Source organism: Gobio gobio, assembly GCF_949357685.1.
Source record: "Gobio gobio genome assembly, chromosome: 5".
Lineage (NCBI taxonomy): Eukaryota > Metazoa > Chordata > Actinopteri > Cypriniformes > Gobionidae > Gobio > Gobio gobio.
In genome coordinates, this window is record NC_137101.1 from 17122450 (window position 1) to 17149671 (window position 27222).

The window sequence follows — 27222 nt, forward strand, 5'->3', positions numbered from 1 at the left end:
CCAGTGTAAATCTTTACATATATATATTTTATATTATACAATACACTAGGAATGTGTACAAGGGTTTTTTTTAAAGTAAAGTTTTAAGTTTAAGTAAGGTTTTTCAATTATTTTAAGTAAAATAAATTGAATTGCAATTAAAAAATAGTCTTTTTTCTCCTTAACCTCTTGCTGTTCCTGTCGCTTAAGAATAGAATAGCAAAAAACTGATGTGACAAGCCATCAGAACCGAACCGAAAACCGTGGTTAAAAACCGAGGTATGTATTGAACCGTGGACTAACTGTATTGTTGCATCCCTATTAAATATGTTCAAAAATATTTAGGTAAGACACTTACAGCTTAATGATTGACAGCGGTGTTTGGCCTGTATAGCCTACCTTTCAGAGAGCTGAATTTTAATTGGTTAGGCCTGCATCATGTCTAGATCAAGTTAAGTAGCTATCTAAATTAAAAATCATCAACGAGAGCAAGATGGCAAAAAGAAAAAAAAGACGACGATTACCGTTCATTCCGACCCCAACTTCAAAGCACTCAGCAAAATGATGCAGCAACAAAAATCTCATTAATGCAAGTATAAGGTACAATACTTCTTGTTAATCGCGTGTTTATGCTGCCCGTTTCTCTTTTTTTGTGTTAGAAATCAGCACTGTCAGTGAACAAAATATAGTGCTTTGTATATATTGTGTAATCGTTAGTTTGCATTTTTGCCACCTACTGGTGTTCTATACAACTACCAGAACTACTAACATTGCAAGTGGTATGTTAATGCTGTTGTTATTACATTAAAATGCATAAAAATGTGCAAATATTTCTAATAAACAGGTGTAAATTTTGCTGTGGCTCTTTTGAAAAATTTCTCTAAAGTTTTTTTTTTTTTTGGCTCTTCTTGGTAAAAAGGTTCCCGACCCCTGCACTAGATCGATATTAGGCATGGTAAAACATGGTATTCACTGTAAATCAAGAAAACGAGATTCAAACAATAAGGCTAAATGTGTTGAGCTATATAACAATGAATAATTTTTTGTTTATAAATTTATCCAAACAGTTGCTCACCTTTCTAATAGTGTTATTTCAACTAAATTCCTGATGTGCTGCATCTTGGGATGCTTGGGAAGGAGTTCTTCTGTATATGATAATTACTATAATTCCGATAATTATACAATATAAATGAATGATATATTGTATACAATCATTCCAATTACAAAGTTCTTTTATTTTTAAACTGAAGAGTGAAGGAACAAGACTTCGCTATTTAGTTCAATAACAAATTAAAGTAAATAAATATTTTTTTGTTAATGTATTGTTAATTTGTGTAAAGAAATCCATAGATGGGCAAACGTGTTTACAAAATATTATATAACAATTTTTTTGTACATATTCCAAACATTACATGATATTTCTGATAAATAAAGAAACTTGGTCTTTATATGAAAAGGTCTTTCAAATTATGGAAACATAAATGTTGTCAGTTTCCTGTCCATATTTACACTACCATTCAAAGGTTTGGGGTCATGGTTAAAAATTACAGAATTTTTTTTTGTCTCAATGAAATGAATGTACTATATTTTAGTTCAATAATGTTTTTTAATTTAATAGTTTGTATTTTTAGGGGATTTTATGGTACTAAATTATAGTTACACTATAGTTATAATCCATTTATTCACTTTTTGAGCATAGAAATGAAAATTTCCAACTTAAACTGTTGTAAATCTTGAATGCTTTTAGAGCACAGGCTTAAGTTAATCTTTTTTCAAAGACGACACTTAGCAAATTATTGCTGAAGTTAAAAAGTGAATTTTAAAAAAGTGTCATGTTTATTCTTATGAGAAATTTGTTCTTATGAGAACAAAAATACTATTTTTATATGAAATATATATTTTCAAAAACACATTTTACTCTAAAATTGCAAGAAAATCAATGCCATAACTCTAAAAAAGTGTTTGAAATTTAAGCTTGATATAAAAAATAAAAAAAAGCTTTCAGTAAGATTTTGTTTGGTCGCAGTACCAAAAGTTTTCACCAGATTAAATTAGTCTCCCATTAATTTCCAATGCGCTAATTTTTGACCACGAGGAGTACAGTATTTTTTTCAGGACCATTTAACCTTTACGAATCATGTCCATATTTTTTTTTTTTGTGTTCACAAAGCAAGTTCCAAAACATTTACCAAGTTTCGCACCATTCTGATGAAGTAAAAATTTGGTTAAGGAATTAATATACTCTTATTCAGCAACGACACGTTAATTTAATCAAAACTAACAGTAAAGACATTTAATGTTCTAAATTTCTATTTCAAATAAAGGCTGTTCTTTTGAACTTTCTGTTCATCAAACAATCCTAAAAATGTATCATGGTTATTAATCAGCACAACATTTTTCAACATTGATAATAAGAAATATTTCTTGAGCAGCATATCAGAATGATTTCTGTAGGATCATGTGACACTGAAGACTGGAGTAATGATGCTGAAAATCCAGCTTTTCCATTACAGGAATAGATTCAAATTTAAAATGCTTAAAATTATTTATTATTATTTTTTAAATTGAAATATGTATAATGTATAAATATAATAATGTTTTTTTTTTTTTAATCAAATAAATGCAGCCTTTGTGAGCATTCAAGGCTTTTTTTACAACCATAAAAAAGTATCGACCCTAAACTTTTGAACAATAGTGCTCTTACTTTTTTTAGTGACATGACGTTATTTAGGAGTGGTAGGGGAAATGGTATCAAAACTGCATGGTATGTTAGGACTAAACACGACTCCAGTGACCAATACAGTTATGCAATTCTGGTCAGGTGATTCTTTCCCACTGCATTAATTAAAACCCATGGGCCAAAAACATCATCAAAAATAAGGAGCTGGATTTCCAGGTGGTTGTTTTTTTTTAAAGATTCTAGGTTGGGGTTTTTTTTGCACATTTTTATCAGGTGTTTGATCACACTGTTTCTTTGGGTACACTCGCATCTCCCACTCAACAGGGGAAATCAGTGAGGAGCTGTGGTCAGAGATGACAAGCTTCCATCCTCCTGCTCTCTCAGGTCCCTCAGGTGTTCTTCTCCTCCTCTGAGAGGTTCTTCTCCTGTTTGTGTGACTGTGTTAAATCTGACAAGGAGTATTGAGACTGCCAACAGAGATTACGATATACACAGTGTTTCAATTTGCAACTCTCTTCTGAAAACGCTGTCCCTCTTCTTTTTTTGTGTCTGTTAGCTACATGAACACACACACACACACACACACACACACACACACACACACACGCACACACACACACACACACATACACATCTGTAACTGTCGTACCTGTCAGTCTGGTTAACTTCCCTAGTGTGTGCTTTTCAGATGAGCTGTCATTCATTACCTCACATCTGTTGAATTGGCCCTTTCTTCTCTTTCAACTATTTACTTAATTCTGTTCGTGTCCTCTTCCCTTTCCTCTTTGTATTATTTTCCTTTTCCTACTCTACTCCTTTCTTCTACTTCTACCTTTACCTTACTCTTCTTCCTTTTCTGTCTGTCATACTTTGTCTTTTGGTGAATTGACTCCACTGTCCTTTCCTTTCCTTTCCTTTCCTTTCCTTTCCTTTCCTTTCCTTTCCTTTCCTTTCCTTTCCTTTCCTTTCCTTTCCTTTCCTTTCCTTTCCTTTCCTTTCCTTTCCTTTCCTTTCCTTTCCTTTCCTTTCCTTTCCTTTCCTTTCCTTTCCTTTCCTTTCCTTTCCTTTCCTTTCCTTTCCTTTCCTTTCCTTTCCTTTCCTTTCCTTTCCTTTCCTTTCCTTGTCCTCTTCCTGCCTTTAACTATTCTTCTCTCTCTCTCTCTTCTCAATCTCTATTGCAAATTGAAGTGTCTTCTCAACTAAACCTGGTTTGGAAACAAGACATGTAAACAGGCACACTTACACATACTCAGAATGAACCTGATCAGCTGATCCTGCCGGTATACACTGTGGCTCATTCAACCCTCATTTGCATGAACAACTCCTTGACTTGCATGACCCTTCCTCTGTCTGTCAGAAGCGATGCACAAAGTGTGCAGTGATGGCCCTCCAGAGCACTATCAACAGGACATTAGCTTCCCTCTAAATAATAAAGCACATTCATTCAGAGCCATTTTGATTTATTTGCTAACTATAAACAAGCAGTAGCCACTGCAGGATCATTCAGTTCTGGAGGAGAGGTAAAGGCAAAGAGAAGTGCTTGAAATACAAGTTATTGTAGGAGAGAGAGAGAGAGAGAGAGGGAGTGAGAATCCGAGAGATTAAAAGAAGGATGGAAGGAATAAGGGAAAGGTTGCATAGAAGATCAAGGCTCTGGGACATGTGAGCCAGGTTAGGTGAATGAAACGAGGAAATTGAACTTATCAACCACACAACTGCTTCAGATTCAGTTTGCAAATGCGACAGCATGGCAAGTAGCTGCTGATATGGTGCAGATCCAGGACAGCATTAAAGCTAAGCCTGAGGGGACTACCTGGACTCATGCTCCATGTTAAGTTGCATTTGTTCTTCATTTTATTGCTTTAAAATCCCCTTGCATGCATGTATGAGAGAGAGGGGAGCAGATGAATACAGATACACAAAACATATTTTTTTAGCAAAAAAGCCATGTACTTTTTAAAAATTACTTTCTTCCAGAGCCTGCAACATTGCTATTATGTGAAATATATAGCATGTATGTATGTACACTATATTGCCAAAAGTTTTGGGACACGTGCCTTTACATGCACATGAACTGTAATGACATCCCATTCTTAATCTGTAGGGTTTAATATGGATTTAGTCCACCCTTTGCAGCTATAACCGCTTCAACTCTTCTGGGTAGGCTTTCCACAAGATTTAGGAGTGTGTTTGTGGGGATTTTTGACCATTCTTCTAGAAGCGCATTTGTGAGGGCAGACACTGATGTTGGACGAGATGTTGCAGTCTCCGCTCTAATTCATCCCAAAGGTGTTCAATCGGGTTGAGGTCAGGACTCTGTGCAGGCCAGTTCCTCCACACCAAACTCGCTCATCCATGTCTTTATGGAGCTTGCTTTGTGCACTAGTGCGCAGTCATGTTAGAACAGGAAGGGGCCTTCCCAAACTGCATGAAATTGTCCAAAATGTCTTGGTATGCTGAAGCATTACGAGTTCCTTTCACTAGAACGAAGGGGCCAAACCCAACCCCTGAAAAACAACCTCACACCATAATCCACCAAACTTTACACTTGGCACAATGCTGTCAGGCAAGTACCGTTCTCCTGGCAACCGCGAAACCCAGTCTCGTCCATCGGATTGCCAGAGAGAGAAGCGTGATTCGTCAGTCCAGAGAACACGTCTCCGCTGCTCTAGAGTTCAGTGGCGGTGTGCTTTACACCACTGTGTCCGACGCTTTGCATTGCACTTGGTGATGTAAGGCTTGGATGCAGCTGCTCGGTCATGGAAACCCATTCCATGAAGCTCTCTACGCACTGTTCTTGAGCTAATCTGAAGGCCACACCAAGTCTGTAACTATTGACTCTTCTGTGCAATGTGCCCCTCAGTATGCTCTGACCCCACTCTGTGATTTGTTGACCGTGGAATATTTAGTGGTGAGGAAATTTCACAAACTTATTGCACAAGTGGCAACCTATCACGGTACCACGCTTGAATTCACTGAGCTCCTGAGAGCGACCCATTCTTTCACACATGTTTGTAAAATCAGTCTGAATGCCTAAGTGCTTGATTTTATACATCTGTGGCCATGGAAGTGATTGGAACACCTGAATTCAAGGATTTGGAGGGGTGTCCCAATACTTTTGGCAATGTAGTTTGTGTATGTATGCATGTATGTATATATTAAGACGTCCATCAATCCATCCAGATTTATTATTTCGAGATTTTGGGAAAAAAAAGTAAGCATTACTAGTATATCTGTGTGTGAGAGAGCAAGCTGCAATATGCATTTAGTTTTCCTGTTTTTTTGCATCACTCTCTCACTTTGTGTTCACTGATAAGCTCTATCTCATGCCTCATTCATCCAGCAGCCGCATACTTCATTATGCTCTCTGCAGGAGCCACACGCACTCAGCAGAGTGAATATTCAGCGCCACCGCGGTCCACCATGCTGTATTCTCCCTCTTTTAATACTTTGATTGGACGAGAGTTGTTATTGTGCTTTATCACTGTGGTTTTTGATGGGCAGGTGGGGCATGTGCTATTTTGTGATCCTGGAGCGCCGCTAATCTAGGAGGTTTTACAACAATGGATATGCCTGAACACTTCAGTTATTCAGCTACTAGCAGAGAACAAGCTGCATTGGGATTTGGTAGTTTCAACCTAATATGCAAAACAACAGATACCTAGGAGCCAAAGTAGACGAATAGCCATATTTAATAGCCAACATGCAGTGGCCACATTTGAAAATGTATTAAGCCACTGAATAAGATAAAATATCAAACCAAGTGCCACTAATTTAAAAGAAAGTTAAAGAAAAGAACGCTTTTTTTTTTTAAAGCAAAATGTGTATTTCAATAGTTATAGATTGACTTTATTATGAACTGTTGAAGGTATCTGACCTCAAACATCCACTAAGTATTTATTTATTGCAATAAAGTTCACACACTTTTAAGTGTGCCTCCAAACATTTTTGATATAATATTTATAGATTATGTTATTATTCCCCATCCCATTTTTTAACACAGTTATTTATTGTCATCCTTCATTTTTGCTCATAGATATTCATGCAGATGGAAACTTCATACGTGCTGTTGTGTTTGCAGGTCTCATCGGTGGATTCTCTTGAAGGACCCCTGTTGCAGGTGGAGGGCCTCGGCGACTTGCGACTGGAGCTCCACAGCAAGAAGCTCAACATCCATCTGGTGCTAATCGACGAGCTCCATCGTCACCTCTACATCAAGTCTACTAGCCGCGTGGGTCACCGCGGCAAAGACAAGGACAAGGGCCGGTGAGCTACTGTAGCATGCTTCAGATTTGATTGGGCAGTGCATGCTTTTTGGCAAAATGAGATGCTAATTGCATGATTCAAAGACTTTAAAGATATGTGGGCTCAGTATTTGAACCCAAAGTAGTATGAAAATAATATTTCAAAATCTGAATAAAAAACCTTACTTAAAACTTTTGATTCAGGTTGTGGCAGTAAACTGAAAGCAATTACCTGTGGAGCGGCAAAGTCATTTCTCAGTTTTAGATTAATTTACCTTCATAGGTTCCTGGTGGCAGGGCGCACAGCTCATCTAATTACTGCGTGTGTACTTTTTAAAGAGAGAGACGTGCTCTCTTAAACCAAACATCCCATGAGTCACTGCTGTCTGATCATTAATAAGGGTGTGGAATATGCCAGAAAGAATAACTGATCAGACTAATTAAGAAGCCAGGCCTGAAAATGGGCCAGAGCTGGTGTAAACCCCAGCTAGTTTGACATTCTGAATAAACTTTAATTAGTCAAAGAGGTGACACGTAGAAAATGTGTCACGCTTCTTGTCTAAAGTCTGTTTCTGATTCCCAGCATAGTTCTGCTTCACATAATTAATAACAGGCTGCTAACGGGGTGATTACGCTATTTTGAAGGGAAATCACAATATTAATTCTTTATTGAAGAGTTCGTTCACCAGGCTCTTAAATCATTAGCTTGTTGGTAAACAAAGCCTTTCTGGCCCTGTTGCATCCTTCTCACCAGAGTCGTGTAATTAGCTGATTTGCGACTGTTCTCTTCCTGTCCCCGCGTACAGGGCCTGGCCGCCGTGGCACTGATGCCGGCATTCAGCACAAACAGAGATAAGTCATTCGCACCCTCGCGGATGAGCACGAGAGGAATGATAATAGGTTTTTGCTTTTCTCGATGGCGACACGGCCGCCCACGCGCGCACTGTCGCCGAGGGATTGCTGACCCCCTCCGTCAGCGTGCCGTGTGAACCGCGGCGCCTGCCTCTGCAATGCTAATTCTCGGAGATTAGACAAGGCGCAGCGGTGTAGCGCATTAAGCTAATGCAGGTTGGTGACCCCGCAGGGCTGAAGTGTGGAGTTGTTTGTAATAGTGTTTTTGATCTCAGAATTGTGCGTCCATGTTTGTCGCTCTTCCACTGCTCTGTTTACGGCCATGTAATTATAGCGCGAGGCTTTCATGAGGAGAAGTGATTTATTAGTCAGGGTCATGACGCGACTGCAATTTTCTGGCAGGGTTTTTATTCATTTTATCTCTCTCATGTTTCTGCCTTGTTTGATTCTTCCTGTTCTGACCACTTAAACGGCAATGTTTTTGTGGAAAGTTCTCTATTATTTTCATAAAACATTCATGGCTGCTCTTTTTATGAATGTTTAAACAATAGCTGCTGTTGCTCTGAAAATTGTTTCAGTCGTGAAGAAGGAAATGACAGTACTGTGTTATTGTTGTTTTTTCAGGTCTGCTCCGAAGGACACATCTGTTTTGGATGTTGGCGGTTTGTCCACTCCGCGCAAGCTCACAGAACCCTCACAGTTCAGCACCCCGGGAACATCCAACAGTAAGAACCACCACAAACAGAACAACAGAAATAACTAGACGCCAAAATGACCCAGATGTGTAATAAAAGGATGAATAGCAAGTAGTGCTGCACCATTACCTCCATTTCCACCGAAATTACCCGGAACAACTTGTCCAAGGAACTTTTCCCCCCAGACCTGTTGCTGTGTACGTTTCCATCGCGGTCTAAAGTACCGTGAAGATTAGTCAGGTGACGTAGGACTGCAAGCGACTTTCCAGTTCCCACTGGATTCCGTCCTCCGCATATAAGCTTAATAAAGCCTGAACCTCATCATCTGTCCATCCGTCGTATTTTTTAAAACTCCATTGTTGATTCGAATAGCTGCACGCACCACAACAAAATGGTGGTTGAAATAAAACGCTGCTTGGAGTCAACCAATCAAAATGCTGCGTGAAGTCAACCAATGAGCATGTTCAGCGCCCATGTTCCACCCCAAAAAGTTCCTAAACTTTGAAAAAGTACCACCTCACGAGCAGGGACTTTTTGAGGGGGAAATCTTTACTCTGAACTTCATTTAGACCCTGGTCCCTGGACCCTGGAGTACTACCCCAAAGTCCATATTTCCTGGGGAAAGTTTCTGCAGTGGAAATGCGGTTATAGTGAACATTTTTGGCTAAAACCAAAGAAAAATTCTGGCAACACTGGGCCGAAAACCAAAACTGATAAATTAAATTGTTTAGAATGACTACATATTCTAATATTGTCGTAATATGTTTTTACAGTCAGCATATGGTAGTAATTATAAGAGATGCAATATAATTGAATATGAATTAAATACTACATTTATAAATTGAGATACAATTTGAAAAAATATTTATTTATTTTAAATACAGTATACATGTACATTTACAAATACAATACATTTTTAATGCAATGTAATTAAACATAATGAACACATAGTTATATTCAGTTACATTTCAGATTTTCTGCCTATTTATTGGCCAAAAAGCTTATTTTTTCCCCCTCCAAACATTTTCATTGACAGAAATTTTGATATATTCACAACGTGAAGACTAAAAAACAACCAAAGATAAGACAAAGTGACTTAGCCATTGTAAGAGAGGAATAGTGTGCTACTTTTGCAGCGAGAGAGTGAGCGAATTAGAACTTGATTTAGTGGCTCATAATTTGAATGATGGATTCCTCTCTGAAGGGAACAGCGGGTGTCCGGGCCGTTATGAAGCGAGGGGTGATTTTGTTGGGCCTGGTGCTCCATATTGTCTGCCAGTGTTCAAAGTGCTAATTAAATCATTAGGACACACATCTGACCTGTATCACTGTGTCTATTAATATGGCACTGGGGGCTGCCACAGATAGGAAAAGACTTAAGAACTGTTGCTTTCTGTAGCAGTTGTATATACGCATACTCCTGTTATACATACTGTACATGGAGGTGGTCATTGTAATATACACACACTAATGCTTTGACAAACCAATTTTCTCTTTTACAATTACCAGTGACTCGCACTTTCTAAAAAAGACGTGCCTGCACACACACATACGCTCTCTCAGGTTTCATGATCTCAGTAAATCATGTTTCAGTAAGCATAATAACCGGTGCAGATGAGATACTCTCTTATGTTATTAATCATGCAGCACTGTCAGCACAGCGGGGGTGTGGGCCTTGTTATCCGTGCTCTCCTGTGTGGGGCCGACTCCACTGCGAGCTCTAAGACTGTTATCAGACCCACCAACCCACCCACAGCTGTCTGTTTCTCCTACACTGTCTCTGACACGCTGTCTTGGGACAACCATCCAAATCATTGAATTCAGGTGTTCCAATCACTTCTGTGGCCAAAGGTGTATAAAATCAAGCACGTAGGCATGCAGGCGCTTCTACAAACATTTGTGAAAGAATGGGTCGCTCTCAGAAGTGGAGACGTGTTCTCTGATCACACTTCTCTGTCTGGCAAGCCGATGGACGAGTCTGGGTTTGGCGGTTGGCAGGAGAACGGTACTTGCCAGACTGCATTGTGCCAAGTGTAAAGTTTGGTGGATGGGGATTATGGTGTGTGTTTTTTTTCCCCAGGGGTTGGGCTTGGCCCCTTAGTTCCAGTGAAAGGAACTCTTAATGCTTCAGCTTACCAATACATTTTTGGACTATTTCATGCTTCCAACTTTGTGGGTACAGTTTGGGAAGGCCCCTTCCTGTTCCAACATGACTGCGCACCAGTGCACAAAGCAAAGTCCATAAAGACATGAATGAGCGAGTTTGGTGTGGAGGAACTTGTATTGCCTGCATAGAGTCTTGACCTCAACCCGATAGAACACCTTTGGGATTAATTAGAGCGGAGACTGCGAGCCAGGCCTTCTCGTCCAACATCAGTGCCTGAAACTTTACAAATGCTCTTCTAGAAAAATGGTCAAAAATCCCATAACCACCCTACGGATTAAGAATGGGATGTCATTTAAAGCTCATGTGCATGTGAAGACAGGTGTCCCAAAACGTTTGGCAATCTATCTGTCTGTCTCTTTGCCTGCCTGTCTGCTATCTATCTATTTCACTTTACACGATTACTCACAGTTTAATTGTTCTTGTTTGGTCTGATTTTGCTAAAGCAGGTAGAAACGTCTCTAATTCACACTCAGAGTCTGAGTAATTCCTGCTTCTACTGCAGTTTTCTTCACATTACACGAAACGCTCGCAATTATTGCTGTCGCGGTGCTTTGTGTGATAAGGTGACGGCATCAGACAACATTTCCCCTGCTGTGGAAGACGCTTCCCTTTTGTCGCCTATTTTGTCTAATGGCCTTTTGCACATCATTTGTCGGTGGTAATTGTAGTAATTATTTAGCAAGCTACAGTTTTGGGGGGGGGGTTGAAGAAGAAAAACCTGAGCCCATTAACTTGCCATAAACATTAAGACCATTTTAAACAGTCATTGGATTTGAGGGTATTAGTAGACAGAAAAATAAGCACTTCAATGTGCTATCACTCTATTTAGCAGGTGAATATGGAGAGGTGTGTTATGCAGGTTTTTTTAAGGAGTGTGCTGATGAGAAGGGAGGGAATGATTATGAAATGGAGAAACGTACCACTGAAACATTGTCAAATATGACTCGAAAATGCAGGCATTGTAGGTTCAAGTGATTTCAATGTATATTTGCAACAATATGTATTTGATTATCAATATATTAAGGTTGCTTTAAATTAACATTACTAACCTTTAACCCGTAAAAGCTCTCTACGAAAAACTTAAATGTAATAACATCAACATTATAATATGTAAATTGTGTAACACTTTATTTTACAGTGTCCTTGTTACATATGTTACATTTACTTACCATAGTAATAACAGTAAATTATGCATAATTACATGCAACTAACCCTCAACCAAACCTTAAAACCCTATAGTAAGTACATGTAGTTAATTATTATTACTCAGTACTTAAATATATAATTTCACTGTAACAATGACACCTAAAAATATAGTGTAAACGTAAATTAACAGATTGTTAGTACACTTAATATATCGATTCACTCAGATGTATTAATTAAAATACTCAAATTAGAATGTACATTAGTGACCTTTAAATAGTTATGTAGTATTTAATGATTCAACAATTTGATTTAATTTATTTAGCTGTCAGTCAATTATTTGTTGTAGTGATCTTAATGGAGTGTATGTGTGTTTGTGCAGTACAGGAAATGAGAGAGGACCCGGACGTGGACCCAGAGGAGAACAGCGCAGAGTTCATGGGCATCCTGATCAAAGCTCTGGCCAAACTCAAGAAGATCCCTGAGACCATTAAAGCTATCATGGAGCGTCTGGAGCCTGAGCTCAAGCAGATCCTCAAAAGATCCACCACTCAGATCGCTGACCACGCCTACCAGAGAGGAGAGAACCTGTCACAGGACAACCAGCCCAGGTAAAAGCTAATGGAATGATGGAGCTAGTAGCATCAATTGAAATTTGCTATCTGCAATTAATCGATATTTATACTTTACCACACTATAGCTGTTTCCTAGTTGGTTGATTGGTTGAGAAAACATTGTATGGTGGTAAAAAAACAAACAAGACAAGCACATTTATTTTCAGCGCTTATAAAACAAACGAATAGAGCCATTCAAACAGCTCAATATAAATACATGCAATTGCACAAATGAACAATAGGAAAAGTGTGAATCAGAAAATCATGTTTTGTTAAGACATGTCAGATTTGTGAATCTTAAAGGTGAACTATGTAAGTAAACTATCCAAAAACCACTAGGCCAGTGTTATATATTGTGTTCAGTTGAGTACTTAGAATATCCCAAATGTTTCCAACTATTTGTAAATCGTGAGAAATTGCTATTTTAACCAAGGAACTGGGACGTGTGAGCTATGCGTTTGAGGGAGTCGCCTGTCGATTGCGTCATATCTGCGTTACCCTCGGATTCCGGTTGTTTTATTTAGCAGAAACAATTAACTTTTATTGCAGTGTGAACAAGTGTCATAGCAGCCGGCGAGCGAACGTCATAACTTCCTTTTCAACACACTCCGATATATCTAATACGATAAACAAAGTTGCTTTACCTCATACTCATGACTGGAAAAGAGGAAGTGGCGCCAACGACCGTGTCATAATAAAAGTCCCGCCGGCGACTATGCCATAATAGCAGTCCCGCTCTTCAATCGCTCCTGGCCTTGCTCAGCTCCACAACACTCGGTCCTGCTCTGCTTCACACTACAGTAATGTTAATAATCGCATCCATGAACATGATTTCTGCCCGAGTCCTATCCTGATTCTTTTCCACCGGCTGTGAGGTGAAGACCACATGTCCCAAGATTCTGCACTCAAACGTGGCGTCATCAAACTATGCCTTTGTTTTGAACAGGCGACCTCTAGTGGGCGGAAAAGTTACATAGTGTAGCTTTAATGTATATTTCCAAATCTCATAGTATTTATTTGTGAATTTGATTATTTCATGAATCGTTTTATTTTCATTTTTGAATTTATTTATGAACAAATGCAACCATGTAAATAAGTAGGAATGGCAGATCTTTCTTTATGAAAATCATCATTTCTGCATATTTGAGACACAATCTATTCTTTTTATCTTCCTAAATATGTGCAGCCAGAATGTTTTCTCAATGGCTTACTGTTTCAAGTAGAGGACTGCGAACATTCCATCCCAGTCCCGCCTGCTTCCACCCAAAAATATGTTAGATTTTTATCTATTCGAAACTTTCATGTTTTGTCCCGTACCCACACCCAAAATCACGTAGGAAGAGGTCTGCAGTGATTTGTCTGTCCGGTCTTGTTCTGGTGTCTATAGGCAATTTTTTTTTTCCCATTTCCACTCAGAGATCTTCAGTTTCAGACTAACCGTGCTGTTACTATTAGTTAATTATATTTTACGGGAGCCAAAATCTTCTTCCCACTTCCAGCGCACATATCAGTATCTTCCCTCCCGCATTCGCACTCAGCAATTCAAAACTTGTCCAGCGGTGTCACAGTTAAGCTTGGTACATACTCCGCAAGAACAAAGAAATTTGTTCGTTTTCTCAAGGTCGCAAGAACAAGAACAAAGTTCGCTCTGGCCAGGACATTCCATACTTCACGAGAGAAGCAGGTGCCGAACATTTCCGTGTCTCCGCATTAACTCCGCCCACTTTATATTTCTGACCAATCACACAATAGTTCTCGGATGCCCACAATAACAAAGTTCTGCTCAGACGATGTGTCGAGAACAAGCTGCGAGAACTCCCAAACCAGGGCTGCAGCTCTGGGAGCGAGAACATTTTTCTCTGTTCTTGCGGAGTATGTAATGGCCTTTATGTTCTGTTTGCCTTGGTTATCATGGATTTTTAGTTTGTTTTCAGTCGCTCTTATGTGTTCCTTTGTTTGATTTCCCCACCGTTCCTTTGTTACCATGTTTGGTTCAGCTGTGTTCTGTTAATCATCTTGTTTGAGTTCCTATTTAAGTTGTACCCTCACGTTCATTCTCTGTCTGGTCACATTCACATTTAGTGTGTGTTGCTCCTGTCTGTTTGCCTGTTTTGTGGATCATTGATATTAAACTCGTATTGGAAGTTTGGAACTATTATCTCCGTCTTTGTCTGCCTTCCTGCAATCACCTGTAAAACACTGATTGCAGACCTCTAGGCTGAATCCGAAATCGCCTGCTATACCGTTAAATAGGGCACTATTTGAGGGGACAGCCATTTGTAGTGCTGTCCAAAACCATAGTGGACGTTATTGAGCGCACTCATTCTATCCCACATTGCACCGCAATAACGAGTGTACAGCCGATGTACACTCAGCGGCTGTCCGAATTCGCTCACTTGTTTTCATTCACTCCTTCAAGTGAACTGTATTAGTGGACTAAAGTAGGGAATAGTGATTCAGGGTCTAGGGGGCGATTTCGGATTCAGCCCTAGTTTCAAGCATAGTACGTTTTACTTGAGACATTTGCAATTGTCCTAGTGCAACTACTTAATATAAGGCGAGACTTGATTTTAGCATGTGGCTTGAGATTGAAGGGTTTATGTATGATATTATTGGTTGATTTTTACATGGCCTACATTACATCAGATCAGGAAAGTTGTTATGTTTTGATGGAAGATTATTGAAACAAATGTATTTCTTTACATTAACATGCACTGACAAATTGTGCACAGGGCGAGAATTATTTAAGTATGTCCTTAAATGATGTAGGAAATAAAAACTGCCAATGACAGTCACTTTAGATGCATTTCTCCCTCTTACAGTGATTTTTGTTTTTAAGGGAAGCACTTTGGAAGGCATTTGTACTGAAGTGTGATTGGTTTCCATTGTTTTCCTTCTTTATTGCACTCTCTCTCTCGCTCTCTCACTTTACCCGATGATGGCTCGCTGGATCAATGCTCTCATCCGTCATGTGGCATTCATACCTCCCTCATTTCCAGAAATGGTGTAATCCATAAAAGCGAGCCGCGGCCAGGGTCTGCTTAAGCATCGGCTCTAACAGAGAAAAACAAAAGCAAGGGAAGAAAAAGGCAGATAATGAAGGCTGTTAAAGAAACGCTCTTTACCCAAGGCAAAAATGAACTCTCAATCGCTTATTTTTTCCATAGCCATTCTCTGGGTTTTAATGTTTGCCCTCCGCTGTTCTCTCGGATGTGAGCTTCAAGTTTGCAAATGATTATCCACTGAATTTTCATTGTATGATTTTAATTATATAAATGGGGGGCTTTTCTTTGGACGCACTGACTATTATGCTGAAAACTTTAGTAGTATAGGAGAAATTTTCATTTTTCATAAACTCAGAAATGGTTTTGTGTACGTATGTGTTTTCATATGAATGTGCTAATGTATCATACAGTGTAATTACCTTGATAAACAACACACAAAGCACTGCTGAATTAAAATGGCAGTTCATAAATCTGTTTCCTGTAAAAGGTAAACCAGCTGAAAACGTCCAAATGACCTGAGTGAAAATAAGGTCCCATTTTAACCATAGAGCATTTTCAGTGTTTACTTGTGTGTCTATGTCTGTGCTCACTTGAAAGTTGAGGTAGGGCTCTGTTTCTATGGAAACCGCAACAGAAAAACGAAGTCACTGCTGCATTACAGTTCGCAGTGAAAAGTATGCCTTACACGGTGTCCTAACCAGGCATGATGTGGCAAAAACTACGTTCCCACTGCAAGCCTTAGAGGTCAATTCTGATTTGTTGCTCAGATCTGGTTTCTTTGTGTGGCTGTTCACATTATTGGTAAAATCTGGTTTGAGTGTGAACTGGACACAGTTTTGAACTGATCCACATGCACAAAAGAACAATAACAAATGTAGCACCCTGTCATGGAACTAAACATGGAGGCCACAAAAGTCTGTTTTTTTTTTATCCGTTGATATACTGTGGAAGCTAGCGAATTTGTGTGTGCACAGGCGATAAGGAGGATGCAGACAAGATTGAAAAGAAAGAGAGCAAGGTATTTCTTAGGGCTGCGCAATATCGAAATTATCGAAATATCGCAAATGTACATATCGCAATATGCATATCGCAAGGGCATGCAGTATCTAAATTATTTTAATAGGCTACTTCAACATTGTTAAAAGTGTACGTTTTAGGTCGACGCATATAGCAGAGAATAGACTGAGCACATGACTGTTACTATATGTGACTTGCTTGACGTTAAGAAGAGTTATTAAACGCAATAACTTGCGAAAAACAACTCCTTGCAGTCTGCTGTCTGACACACACACCGAAACGTGCGCACAAGCCGTTCTTTTTTTCATGTCTTGTTACACACTGTCAAATACACACAGTTGTGTCAAAATGGCTGTCTTGATGAGTATTCATGTAAACACAGTCGGTTATGCTTTAAATGAAAGATATCAGTTGGGGAAAGAAATGGATTTTACACACTTAAAATATATCGAAAATCGCATTATTTAACAAGGATATCGCATATCGCATTTTTCTTCAATATCGCACAGCCCTAGTATAGGCGTCATCTTAATACTTATGAGCTCACTGTCCCTCTACTAACTAACTTCTCTGCCGTCTTTCATTCTCACTGTGACTAAAGACCTAGCGGTATGTTAAAACTTTTGGAGTGACTCCTGTTTTTTTGTGATGAATGTTGAGCTAACGTGACGGAAAAGTCGCATGAATGCAAAACTTCAGACCTGTATCTGATTTAGGAACACATATTATGGAAGTGATCTTCCACATATTATGAAAATGGATTCCATTTAGTTTGTTCAGGTCTGAGTCGCGTATCTATTTGGGCCACTTTTACCTGCAGTCTGAACATAGGGAAAGATTTTTGCTAGCAATTTTTGTGAAGGGACACAATCTGAGCAAATCAGGAGTTATTTATTATAAAATACACAGTTTTGTGGTGTAGGATGAGATTTCACAGTGGACACGGCTATCCAGCATAGCACTGCAGAGAGAGAGAGAGGGAAAAATTATATATATATATATATATATATATATATATATATATATATATATATATATATATATATATATATATATATATATATATATATATATATATATATATATATATATATATATATATATATATATATATATATATATATATATATATATATATATATATATATATATATATATATATATATATATATATATATATATATAAAAAAATCATGTAAAAGAGAATTAATTTATGAATTAATTGTTTTTATTTATTTATTCTGTGCTTTTATTTATTTATTTATTCTTTGCGTTTATTTAATTATTATTATTTGTCAGAATAAGACCATAAATGAAGAAAGAGTCTTTTTACAGCCAGACAGTTTGTTACGACATCTACCAACTGCCATCCACCCAAACCTTGTCCCCTTGGTTCATATGTGTTTGTGTAAATAGGTGGGGTGCTTTGGGTTGGCTTTCCGCAATGTGTCGTCCTGTATAATATATGTTTACATGTTGAGTCTGAGTCAAGGGTTATGTCCTGTCCTTTGTAAATCAATCTTAACATGTGTTATCATGCACCGTCTCTAACATGAACATCCATTATCTTCCTGTCTTCCACCTCCCAGCAATCTTAATACGCTACATCATGCTGTCACCTCCAACCTCTTCAGGGTTTTCTTCTGCCTCATATTACTGGGACGAATGAATGAGTAAACTCCACAAAAGTCAGACAGACGAGTGTCCTCCTAGTGGACCCAGAGAGTTTGACAGATGCTGCTAATTGTTGTTGGTGAACAGCTGCCGCTGCTCAACAGGGAGATTCTGTCAGCACCCTGCTGCTGTCATGTTCATTAGGAACAGAGAATGGACCGCTTTTGGCTCGGTTTTGATGTGAAGGGATTTATGACAGCCAGACTGACTGCAGTAGTGGCTTTGTCTTGGAAAGTCTGTAGATGAGGAGTTTTCAAAATGGGGTCCGGGACTCCCAAGGGGCCACAAGGAGGTGCTGGGAGTTTTGCAAATAAACAGAAAAACAAAAACAAAAACAAAAGATTTTTTTAGGGCTGTCAAAGTTAACATGTTGACTCAAGATTTGACTCAAGATCTTACATAATCTATCTATCTATCTATCTATCTATCTATCTATCTATCTATCTATCTATCTATCTATCTATCTATCTATCTATCTATCTATCTATCTATCTATCTATCTATCTATCTATCTATCTATCTATCTATCTATCTATCTATCTATCTATCTATCTATCTATCTATCTATCTATCTATCTATCTATCTATCTATCTATCTATCTATCTATCTATCTATCTATCTATCTATCTATCTATCTATCTATCTATCTATCTATCTATCTATCTATCTAATCTATATATATATTATTAGATACTATATTATATATTATTATATATATATATATTTTTTTTTATTAATATAATTATACATTTTTAAATCAATTTTAATGTGCTGTTTTTCTCACTCTATTGCCCTCTTCAGGTTGTTGCTGGAACTGCTTGAGCTGTTGTTTGATAAGTTGAATGCAGTGGCCCAGGCTCACAGTGTAGTTCTCCGTCACCTACAGAAGATTGTCGTCTCTCCCAATGGAGCCCAGGAAGGGATCAAACTCTATGAGCAGGCAGATGTCTATGCCAAGATCCAAACCGTCCTACAGGTCAGTTTCTGGAGTCATTCAATAGAGAAGATATTTGGAATCTGAAAGATTGCAGTGACATATATGCAACATGTTGATTGTTGAAGTTGATTTTGCAAGAGACTATTCTCATCCCCTAGCAATGCTCCAGGCTCCACACAGCAATGTGTTAGATACTATTCAATGGACCTTAGCAGCTGCAAATCTTCAGCATATAATTCATAGCAACTCCTTAATTGGCAACAACTCAGTGCTGAGAAACCACACGCTTATTTTAAGCTGTCATTTAAAACAAAAACATACTATTAACTGTTATTTATTAACTGTATATTTAATTACTAGTAGACAGTAGGGCTGTTTAGTGTTTACAGTTATTAGATGTTTAATGTGTCGCTTCTGTGAAACGGTACAGGTGGAGAAAGTATCTGCATTAACTCATCCCAAGTGCCGTGTTTAATTGGAGTGTGTTAATTTGAAAATGTTGTATTGTAGTGTGTATGTGTGTGCTTGTGTATTTGGCAGCAGACTGATGGGTAGGTGAGATTACCAGCTGTTCACGTAAACTTTAAGAATCTCTCAAGAGGCCCAACATTTACTGTGTGTGTGTGTTTGAGAAGTACCCGCTGGAAATCCTGCCGCAAGATTTTATTTTGTGTGATTTGTATGTTTACATTTCTTTTTATCTTCAGTACTTATTTGCATTTTATATTCCTTTGTTGGTTTTTCTGTGAAATTGGAGAAAACTAAATTACACAATTATTTTTGGAGCAAGAAACCTTTACTAAAATTATAAGTCAACCAGAAGGATAAAATAAAATTATTTATTTTAAGGGGGGTAAATGCTTCCCAACACTTGTTGTCGCTGATTGAAAAGGCTGTGTGTGCAAGTAGATCAAACTATATTTAAATGGTTGATTTAGATTTTTTTTAACAATATTTTGTTTTGTTTTGTTTGAGTTACAATTGAATAATTCCTTTTCAGAGTTACGCAACTCTGACTTGATTCAAATGGCAGTTTGGATTCATGATTCACTTGATTCACTCAATGCAACAATCCCACATCTTGCTTTTCTCTTAACAGTAACCGTAAATGGAGGTTGGTTCTTCTGATGGGTTTTATACAATGTTGACTCACGTATATCTAGAATTATTGTGCTCAAGTGGTTTTAAAACCATTTTAGGTACAGATGGTCAAACGAATTGAAAATTCTGATTCATAACCATTTCATGTTCGTATTCTCTGTATTTCTTCCCATCTCTCTCCATTCTCTCTCTGCCTCATGTGCACTCTTTCAAAGCGTTATTTTTCAACTGCATGCTAGAGAGGATCCAGTTGTGCAGTAGAGATAGGAATCAGGAGAACGAGGGAGAGAAAGAGAGATGGGAGTGGCGGTGCAGCTTGGGAATGAGTAAATGGGTTTGTCATCACTCCATCAAACAGGGTGAAGAGTCAGACTGTGACCTTGTACCTTCCTCCTGTATTTTTTTACTCCTCCTTTCAAAGCAGTCTTCAGAGGGCGGTAGAAAGAACAAGCTCAGCCCTGCCAACTGTTGCTAAGGCCCCGCTGAGCTCCTCGCAGACCTTAAGTAACGAGGAGCATCTTTCTGAGAAGTGACAATAGAAGTCAAAATAGTCATTTAACTGCCATATGATGAGTTTGTGAATGTGTTCTGCCTCTTTTTTCGGCATTCATTAGCATGAGTACCTCGCACCCTTGCTAGCGACAGATTCATTTGTTTATTTAGAGCCTTTATTTCTACTTGAATGCATATTAAAGCTTAAAAATGCTGACTTCGGAGGATGCATTCTAAGGTAGGAAGGCACGTACGAATCCAATGTTAGTTTCACAACATTCCTGTATTCCTCCCATCCATCCATCCATCCCTCGTTCGTTTGATCAATCCATCGGGGTTTGTACAATTTGTATGCTCACCAAGGCTGCATGTATTTGATCAAAAATGAATGAAAAATTGTCCATGTAAGGGATTTCCTGTAATGTCATAAGTTATTACTTAAAACACTTGCCCCAAAGTGTGTGGGGGACGAAATTACGTTTTATTTCAAGTGCTGGGGACATATATTTTATGCCTGATTGATGTCATTGAAGACATCATTTGTGATCATTTGAGACGGATGTATGAAATTCTTTCGTAGTTTTGATTTACAGCAAAAAAAAAAAGGTTATAATAAAGTGGTCAAAATCAAGGAAAGGCAAAAAAAACGTGTTCCGTAAAGTGTTCCTTTACCGCAGAGTCATCCTGGCTTTGCTGAAATAGATGATATTAAGTGTTCAGTATGCTTCCTTGCCCAAGCGGGCCACTTGCCAGGGGCTGCGGAGTCTCCCGTGGTCACTGTGTGAGATAATGTAAGCTCTTGATGAGAATCTTCATTAAGGTAGATGAGGTTTTGCTAATCTTTCGTGATATTTCTCTCCTCCTGATCACATCACCCAATCTCATCTGATCTCTTCTTCCCTTCACCTGACTGCGATAGTTAGCTAGTTCAACCTGGTCCATCATAAAAATACACCGCATCTTCAGAAGACATACAAAAAAAGCGGCTTCCTTTCTGTTTTCTCTTTGGAATGAAGAATGGGAGAGTGAGGAAGAGTACACTGTCACACTTTTTTCTTCCCCCTCCTGCCCTATTTTCTTTTTTTTATCTTCCTGTTTTCTGTTGTTTTTATTTTTAATTAATCTTTTTCGTTTTTTTAGTTTTATCTCCTTTTTCTGGTATATTCTGTCCTTATTTCATTTTCTCCATTTAATTTTCTGTTCTTTTTCTTCCCTTTTTCGTCTGTCATTTTCTTTTTCTATCCTATAATTTTCTATTATTTTCTGTCATTTCTCTGTCTCATTCAGTGACATTCTTGAGAGCACCGGTGTCAGGTGCTGATTGCGGGACTGTTCTCAGGTGTGACTTACGCAAACTTCAGTTTTTAGGTGAAAATGATGGTCTTGTCCTCATGCACTGAGGCACCTGATGTTCTTGGCGTCACTTGTTGGGTTACCTTCACGGTAACCTCTTGTTCTCTCAGGTATAGATGAGACCCCTGTTCAACCTTGTCTTTCTAGCTATCTTAATACCGAACTTTTGTTACCAAGTTTCCTCTGTTCCTGTGGGAGGCAGGAATTACATTGACCTTTCCATTACACTGAAGACATGAAGGCCATGGACAGATGGACCTGAGAGACATGTTATATTCTTCATTTCTTTCAGTTCCTGAATCTTTGAACTGTGGCTCGGCCATTCTTGAGGAAAGTCTGTGAGTTTAGAAACCATATTGAACTTGTAAACCTGGCTTGTAAAGAGCCATGCAGAGTTTTTTATTTAGGAGTGTGTGGAGTAAATAGATATTGACTTTTTGAAGACCAGTCCGTAATTTGTCTTAGTACAATAATGTATCTCTTTAAAGGGTTAGTTCACCCAAAAATGGAAATTCCGTCATTAATTACTCACCCTCATGTCGTTCGACACCCATAAGACCTTTGTTTATCTTCGGAAGACAAATTACGATATTTTTGTCGAAATCCGATGGCTCAGAAAGACCTCCATAGGCAGCAATGTAATTTGCACTCACAAGACCCATAAAAGGTACAAAAGATGTCGTTACAAAGTCCATCTCACTACAGTGGTTCTACAATAATTTTATGAAGCGACGAGAATAGTTTTTGTGCGGAAAAAAAACATCAAAATAATGACTTTATTCAACAAGTTCTTGTCTTCCGCCTGGGCCTTTGACATGCACATTTTAGCCCTATTTTGAGCACTACGCCAAGACCTAAAGCACGATCAATGTAGAATTCAACAGCTTAAATACGGCAGATCTTCCTCTGCCTGTAAACAAAGCTCCTCGCTTCCGGGTCATGTATCAGAACGCCGGCTCTATGTCATATTCTCGCGCATGCATCGTGGTGCTCCGTGAGTTCACATCAAAGGCCCAGGCGGAAGACAAGAACTTGTTGAATAAAGTCGTTATTTAGATGGCACACAAAAACTATTCTCGTCGCTTCATCAAATTATTGTAGAACCACTGTAGTGAGATGGACTTTGTAACGACATCTTTAGTACCTTTTATGGATCTTGTGAGTGCAAATTACATTGCTGCCAATGGAGGCCTTTCTGAGCCATCGGATTTCAATAAAAATATCTTCATTTGGTCTTACGGGTGTCGAACGAAATGAGGGTAAGTAATTAATGACAGAATTTTCATTTTTGGGTGAACTAACCCTTTAAATGCCATTGAACAAGGGAAAAAACTGGCAGTAGTAATTATTGATATGTCTGAGTGTTTCTCAAGTGGTTTGGCCACCAACATTTTCCCCATAGTCATTAAGCCACGAGCCAAATTTTTAGGAATTTGAACAAAGCAAATGTATTTCTCAAAAATGGTTGACACACACACACACACACACACACACACACACACACACACACACACACACACACACACACACACACACACACACACACACACACACACACACACACACACACACACACACACACACACACACACATGTTTGTTTTTGTGAAATGTGAGGACATTCCATAGGCATAATGGTTTTTATACCATACAAACCGTATTTTATATCCCCTTACACTGCCCCTGCCCCTAAACCTAACCCTCACAGGAGACTGTGCAGTTTACTTTCTGTGAAAAAAACCTTGTTCTGTATGATTTATAAGCATTTTGAAAAGTGAGGACATGGGGAACGTCCTCATATTTCACCCTCTTTTTGTAATACCTATGTCATACCCATGTCATTATACACATTTGTGTCCTGATATTTCACAAAAACATGCCACACACACACACACACACACACACACACACACACACACACACACACACACACACACACACACACACACACACACACACACACACACACACACAAGCACTTTACTTGACACACATATCACTAACACTGATGAATTTACAGTATTCGATAAGGCTATTAAATAACAGCCCTAAACTAGGTTTTATCACAGTGATATAATAAAGTTAAGAAGTGAAAGGTTAAAAAAACACTGTTTTATGGTTGTGATAATGTTTTCTTATCATCCCTGTGAATATTGGTATTGATATTGGATAGATATTTGATTATAAAAGATATTGAGTTTGGCTGATTTTTATGCTGACAGAACAATCGTAGTTACACTGTAAAAAATTAAAACGGAAAATGTACTGGTAATTTTCTGCCAGGGCATTATCCAGTAATTTTACGGAAATTTTCATTAACCCTTAAAACACATACTAATGTAATGTGTAATTGAAAATACAGGTAAAACAACCTGTAAAACTGTAAAAAACCAATATGCAAAATTCCTTCATATTTATAAAGTACATTGTGCCCTATTTTTACAGACTTTTTTTTATACAGTGTATATCTGAATTGTTGATTATTAAATATTGGTATGTTTAACATTGTTTTGATAAAGTTTTTTGACAGTAATCTTAATTATTGTCATGATTTTAGTCCCGTCAGATATTAGTATTTATATTTTTTAGTGCTGGGCGATCAATTAATCGCGATTAATCACATCCAAAATAAAAGTTACATAATAATATATGTGTGTGTATTGTGTATAATTTCTATAAATACACACATGCATTTGTATATTTAAGAAAAAAAAATATTTATTTGTAAAATATTTATGTTTATATAAAAGATAAATTATATACATATATATATATACGTATATATATATATGTATATACATGCAAATATTTCTTAAATATGTACATGAATGAGTGTGTATTTATATATACATAATAATTATACCCAGTACACACACATATTATGTAACTTTTATTTTGGATGCGATTAATCAATTGATTTTATTTCGATTTATGAGTTTGACTTTTGATATTGAATGGGTCGCTGACAGACCAATCCTGGATCTTAATTATTCATTATTGGTATATTTAATGGTCTTGATTTTTTTTTAAAGTTCACTTAATTCTCACAGAGGTCCAAGTCCCATGCTTTAGACTTCGTATCCCATTGTTAAGAAGATACAAAATGATGGCACTCGTTGTAATCTCCCTCTTTTGCTGTATTACTGTCCCTCCCCCTAAGCCTCACGGACTTGAGCCTGGGAATGATGGGTGAGAGGGTGAAGGGGAACAAGAGCGTGAAAGGGGGAAAAGAAAGGAAATTACAAACTTTCCACTTTGACAACTTGTTTAGATTTAGTGGGAGCCACACAGCCTCAGAGTAATTGGATTATACAGTGTTAGTGAGGCGTTTCATGCCCTGACAGTGATTAGTCTGGCAGCGGAGGGAGAGGCAAAGTGCTTCTGTTTCATGTCGGTGAGATAGACAGACACATGGCCTCTAAATGAGCTGTTGTGTACCAGCCTAAATGATCTATTGTAACTGGCCACGGCTTGCATATTGCTTGTGGATTTGAAAGATTTCCACCACAGGGTTAATGATCATAACAGTTCATTTCCATGTTTTAAAACCCAGCGTTTCTTTTTTCCCCCCAGGCTTTATGGTCGAGACACGCTGGTTGTTTTGAAAAGCGCCACTCTTATGTTCATTAATTACGACAGTAATTATGCATTCTTTTGTGATGTGTGTCTCTGTAATAGCAACGGCCGTAGTGGACCATTCTGAGTATCGCCGAGGGGAATGCTAATGACATCTTGTAACGAGATGCTGCTCCAAGCACTGACCTCTCTGTGCGATATGTAATATCTACATTGAACTAGAATATGTCAGAAGTAATGGATACAATACAGGATGAGGGATAGAAAATGCTCAGCGACGCTTTTGAATCCATAGACGTCACAGTGTATCACAGATGAGGTCTTCTTGTGTTTTTAGAGGGCTCTCAGGGGGAAGGGGTTGTTTGCCCATGTCTTAGTCATTTGTTTTCTTTGCTTTGTATTGTTTTGTTTGTTGAATATATATATATATATATATATATATATATATATATATATATATATATATATATATATATATATATATATATATATATATATATATATATATATATATATATATATATATATATATATATATATATATATATATATATATATATATATATATATGATATATATATTATATATATATATATATGATATATGATATTGACAAGATATTGAGTTTTTTTGAAGTGGCTGTTTATAATTAGTATGTTTAATATTGTTTTAATAATGTTTCTAACAGTAAACTTAATTGCCTTGAATTAACTTGAGTCCCAGTAGATATTGGTATTTATATTGAAGAGATATTTGAGAGTTGTTTTTAGTTATTGACTAGATATAGATTTTTTTTAAGTGGCTGTTGACTGTATTTTATGTATTTATTTAATGTTGTTTTTATTTTTAATTAATTGTATTATTATTATTTAATTAATTTATTTTACTGTAGGTCATATTGTGACCTTTTTGGTTTTTAATCCTCACTTCCTCAATGTTTTTTAATAACTATCAATTTTAATTTTAATTCATTTAATGTCTGCATTATTGGACTCTTTCTCCAGGTTATTCGCTTTGAAAGATCAACAGCCTATATATAGATTCACTATAAAACTGAGAAGTTCTGAGAAGAGAAAGGAATGTTTTTTACGCTTGAGCCTGGTATGGCACGGCATGTTTACAAACTGTTATCGGCCTGGAGTTCTCAGCGTGGTTGGCTGTGCTGAACCACGCTTGTAGAATGCATGTCGTGTTGTCGCCACTCAGGATTGAGCGAAGTTAATAATAATATTAAAAGATATATCTGATCATCCTCCTTTAGTCTCTAATCTAAAACACACACTAAATGGCTCGTTTTCAGTACAGTGCGATTCGGGACAGTAAACCCTGACCTTGCGTTTCCACCATCAACATTACCTTTGGTATGCACGGTGTATGCTGGAAAGTAGTGACCGACGTCATTCTCGCACGACGAAGAAAGCATCACAGTAAATAACAATGGAGGACATACAGCAGATCTTGTTCTTGCTTCTCGGCATGTGGCTGTTTGTCACAAGACAAAAAACATTGCGTTGCAACGGTATTGTGTTTCATCTGTATATATAAAAAAAAATGTCTCCCCTTATGTTCCCCTTGTAGCATGCGCAATTTATGATTCTCTGTCAACCAATCAACGTCCTACAATGAGTCCCAAAAAAGTGTTAAGGTATGGTTCAGTATTTTGGTACGATTCACAACTTCTGGCAATAGTATC

The 27222-nt window shown here is 37.7% G+C and overlaps 1 protein-coding gene across 2 annotated transcripts in view; it reads left to right on the plus strand.

The window, feature by feature from the left end:
* Window positions 1-27222, plus strand: part of exoc4 (exocyst complex component 4) — a 173087-nt gene that overhangs the window by 9216 nt on the left and 136649 nt on the right. For both annotated transcript variants that reach the window (XM_079818183.1, XM_079818184.1), the window contains exons 4-7: window positions 6741-6925; window positions 8380-8480; window positions 12143-12371; window positions 18873-19047. In XM_079818183.1, coding sequence (XP_079674309.1) covers window positions 6741-6925; window positions 8380-8480; window positions 12143-12371; window positions 18873-19047 — 690 coding nt within the window. The remainder of the gene's footprint in view (window positions 1-6740; window positions 6926-8379; window positions 8481-12142; window positions 12372-18872; window positions 19048-27222) is intronic.